The sequence below is a fragment of the Cnephaeus nilssonii genome (assembly GCF_951640355.1).
Source record: "Cnephaeus nilssonii genome assembly, chromosome: Y".
Lineage (NCBI taxonomy): Eukaryota > Metazoa > Chordata > Mammalia > Chiroptera > Vespertilionidae > Cnephaeus > Cnephaeus nilssonii.
This window is the reverse complement of record NC_137096.1, coordinates 11,049,078-11,053,339: the sequence shown is the minus strand read 5'-3', so window position 1 is coordinate 11,053,339 and position 4,262 is coordinate 11,049,078. Positions and strand designations below refer to the sequence as shown.

At 46.8% G+C, this 4,262-nt stretch overlaps 1 protein-coding gene across 1 annotated transcript; it reads right to left on the bottom strand.

Moving 5' to 3' along the window:
- Window positions 1–764: 764 nt before the first annotated feature.
- Window positions 765–3,747, bottom strand: LOC307096542 (claudin-34-like; the record flags this gene model as incomplete). Its single annotated transcript, XM_079766189.1, has 2 exons — window positions 765–808; window positions 3,045–3,747. 2 exons carry the CDS (start codon window positions 3,745–3,747, stop codon window positions 765–767), a joined length of 747 nt encoding a protein of 248 aa, XP_079622315.1.
- Window positions 3,748–4,262: the final 515 nt, after the last annotated feature.

Genomic DNA, 4,262 nt, shown 5'->3' with positions numbered 1-4,262 from the left:
GGGTCAAGAGACAGCTTTCCACAGCCCCAGAGGTTCAATCATTCTCCTTTTGGAACAGCAGGAGGCAGGCGCACTTCCCTCAGCAGGGTATCATTTTCCAGAAACTGGTCCTCATCAGAAGCATGTCTCCCAAGAGCTTCCTTTTTCAAATAACCACAGGTTTGACTCACTTAAATAACACACGTCCTGTTTCAAACTTATATGTCCTGTAAGTCTGTTAACAAGGCCTACTTCGGGGACAGATTTCATGGGGGGAAACATGGTGTTTACCTAGGAACCATATCCCAGCCGTCCAGACCTGCAAGGAGAATGGGTAAGACTTGACTGCAGGCCAGCCCTGAAAATCCCATGGAACCCAAAGGCTCCTTTCAAACCCCTGGGATGGGGGCCAGGGACTCTCACTCAATGCAGAGGCTGTGACTTCCTCCCAGTTCTAAGGACATTGTGCAAATCACAGCAGACAGAGAAGGGGCATCTACCACTTTACACTTGCTCTATCAGAGGGAAGAGGGAAGAATCCCTTGCCCATAGCCAAAGGATCCGTTGAATATTCTGGGATCCACAGGCAATGTCTTTGGAACACATGTTTAAATAACTAATATACTTATTCTCCAAGGGGAAATTTTGTCACACACTCTGCTCTCAGAGACATAAGTATTATTTGAGAAGAAAGTCATTTCACGTCAGCCCTCTAATTTCTCTGCTGTAGCTCTCACATTAAAGTGAGTCTGTCTCAATTTAAACCTATTAATGACCTCCCCCAGTTAATTGTTGAGTTTTAAGTCAGTCCTTTGAAACTTCTGAGGTGCTGTGAGCAATGAAACAGAGGGTGTGGGTAAAGTGTATGTTATGGCCCCGCAGTACTTGACTAGATATATTAGAAGCACTTCTCACATGAAAGCTATCTAGTTAATATGACCTGAAAGAAGCCATCAGTAAGAGAGTGAGCTGAAGTTGTCTCTCCTGAAATGCCTATAAACATGATTTTGGATTGTAATGACATGAGGATGTTAGTAGAGGAGCGGGCGGGGGGGGGGGGGGAGCTTAGAACTTACCCAGGAAGTGAGTTGGACCACCCATGAAGCATGGAAGAGAAATGTGTTGTGGTTTTTTTTTCACACAGGGTATACCTATGGAGTGCGGTTCTGAGGGCAGTTACCTAGATTTGTAGAAACAAGACCTATGCTGACTCAGAATCCAGTTAAGCTTTAAGAGATAGGTAGCAATTTTAAACACAGGACAATTGGCTCATTTTATTCAGCAAACCAAAATCTTTTTATGAAAATAGCAAAGAAGGTGTGGAAGGGGGAATGCTTTCAATTGAGCCTTAAGAGGCAGCCTGAACATCTTATGCAATAAAAGAAATAAAATTGTACAATTATTTTTGTAAATATATTATTATTTATTTCAGAGAGGTGTGGAGAGGGAGAGAGAGAGAGAAACATCAATGATGAGAGACAATCATTGATAGGCTGCCTCCTATATGCCCCCACTGGGCATCCAGCTCAAATCCCAGGTATGTGCCCTTCACCAGAATAGAACCTGGTACCTTTCAGTCCGCAGTCCGATGCTATATCCACTGAGCCGAACAAGCTAGGGCTGTACAATTATTTTTAAAGCTTTAAAAATTCTAATAAGAGTTTGATAATAACAACAAAAGGTTGTTAACGTCAATGGTGTACTGACATTTTGCAGGGAAATGTCCTTTTTTTAGACACTACTTTTGAAGTGTATAAGGATGAAGAAATGTGATTTCTGGGGTTTGCTTTAGGTCTTCAGAGAAAGAAAAATAGATGAAAAGAAGGGAAGGAAGGAGAGAGAAAATGATTATGGCGGAATCGTAATAACTTCTGAGTCTGGTAATGGAAGGCGGATTCCTTCCACTATTTTGCTTTTGCACATTTGGGAAAATTGCCTGTACAGGTGGAGTGGAGAGGTGTTAGGGCCACGGCATAGAAGGTCTGGTTGGTTGTTTGTAGTGGCAGTTTGAGAGGGAGCTGTGAGAATCCGAGCAACCCTCATTTTCACACAATAGGTATATAACCTTGATTATATGTACTAATAATAGAAAAATATGTAAATTGACCGTACCACGGAGATGCCCACAGCCAATCAGAGATGAGCATGCAAATTAACCAGGGAAAGATGGCCGGGCCTGTGGGCAGAGGGCACGGCCACAGGCATCGAGCGGCTGGGAGCAGGGCGGGATGCCCGCCCTTTCTCTGTAGTGACTCCGGGGGCATTCCAGCTCCTAGGAAGCTCAGGGCCTATGCACGCATGTGCTGAGCAGCCTGGGGCAGGGTAAGATGCCAAGCGGCCGTGGTCCTGGGGACGCCACTGGATTGGCTGGTCCTGTCAGCCCTGCCTGGGTGTGGCAGGAGTTCACAGTCCTCTTGGTTTGTGCAGCCCCTGGACTGGAAGTGGAAACCAAGAGCTCGCGGAGCACCAGGAATTCTGGGAATCGTAGGTCTGTTGGCTGGCGCATTGCGGGATCTCCAAAACACTAGAGCAAAGTGAGCCTCGTGCAAGTTACTGTTGTGGGTAGGGGATGGAGGGAAAGCAAAGGTAAGAGGCATGAGCAAAGTCACAGTGTTGAGGAAATATGAAAGGGAAGCTATCCTGTGACTTCTAGGAAATCTCCACAATTGGACCAAAGGGAAATAAAAAGGAAAGGACCTCTATTATGCTGTGATCACCAAACCAAACTGGGTTGGGGTCTCAGAAAATCCGCTCATATGATTTCAAAGACAGACAGAAATTCCGGGATTGGAGAGGGCTCCCCTGAAGGTTCCCAGATTGGAGAGGGTGCAGGTGGGCTGAGGGACCCACTCCTTGTGCACAAATCTTTGTGCACCGAACCCCCAATAATTAAGACAGGTGGACAGTGGTGTGTTTTTTTTTGCGTTTTTTTTAATGGAAGTTCATTAACCAATCAAGGATCTCAATTTGGACATAAACAAATGACCACTTTCTGCTCAAAATGGCCTTTTCTATGGTCGTGAGTCCTTGCAACTATTTCCTAGAGCATCCTGATAATACTTTACCCCGATAAACATGGCATTGTGGATTTACAAAGCTTTGAAACTGGGAATTTCTCATTTCTGAGATCTGGGGGTACACTTGGCTGTTGGGGGCAAGCTGGTAAGAGAGGGTAAACAGCCCACTCAGCAGCATCAGGATGGCAGCCAGAACAGCCATGGGGACGGCGCTGCCCATCTCCTGCTTGTTGGGCCTGAAGGGGATGTGGAAGGATGGCGGGAAGCATATGCCCTCTTCATTCATCACAGAGTGGTAGTTCCAGATCACAGCCATGAAGATAAATGTGCCAGCTATGATGCTCAGGACACTGGAAGCGAAGAACAGATGGCAGGTGTTTTTCTTCTGAAGATGAGCCAAGCATAATTTCTGCAGGCCCATGACCGTGAGCACTTTCCCCAAGAGAGCCAGGAGGTTGGCAGCCAGCAGCAGGTGCTGAGCGATTCGAATACTGATTGGCACGTAGGTGTCACTGTAGGTGTAGCGATGACATGCTATGGCTCTGCTCTGGAGGCTGTTGGACTGGTAAGTGCAGACCTTCCACATCCCTACACAGGCCAGCCCCGGGGAGGGGGCGGAGCTGTTCTCCATGTACCAAACCCGCCACTCCGCCAAGCCCATGCAGGTCATGGAGAAGATCCATCCTGTGGTGGTGACAATGAAACCCACTACTTGGCAGTTGGCACTGTGGACCAGCGTGTTCATGGCCATGTATCCCGGGAAACTGCAAACCAATAGAGAGGGTCATGAGCGCGGGACAAACCGTCCTGGAACTGCCCCCTGGGGATGAGCAGGGCTATATTGGAGAGGGAAATGCTATATTCCTGAATGGAGATACTTGACCCGCATACTCGGCTGGCGAAGGGTCCTTGGGCAATTTTTACTAAAAGCCTTAAAATATGCAGACTTTCACCCTGCAGCATACCTACCTGGTTAGAGCGTCTTCTCAACAGGCCAAAATTGCTACATGGATCCCTGGTCAGTGCACATACAATAAGCCAGCAATGATTGCAACAGTCAGTGGAACACCAAGTCAATGTTCCTCCCTCCCTCCTTCCCTCCCTCTCACTCTTCTTCATCTTCTCTCTCTCTTCCCACTCCCTGTCTCAAAAATCAACAAAAATACATTCAAACTTTCAAACAGGCAGTTGCACGTATGGGCATTTGTTGAAAGACCCAATTAAGATTGGCGACAAATATTTTACAATAGAGATGGGCATCACAGC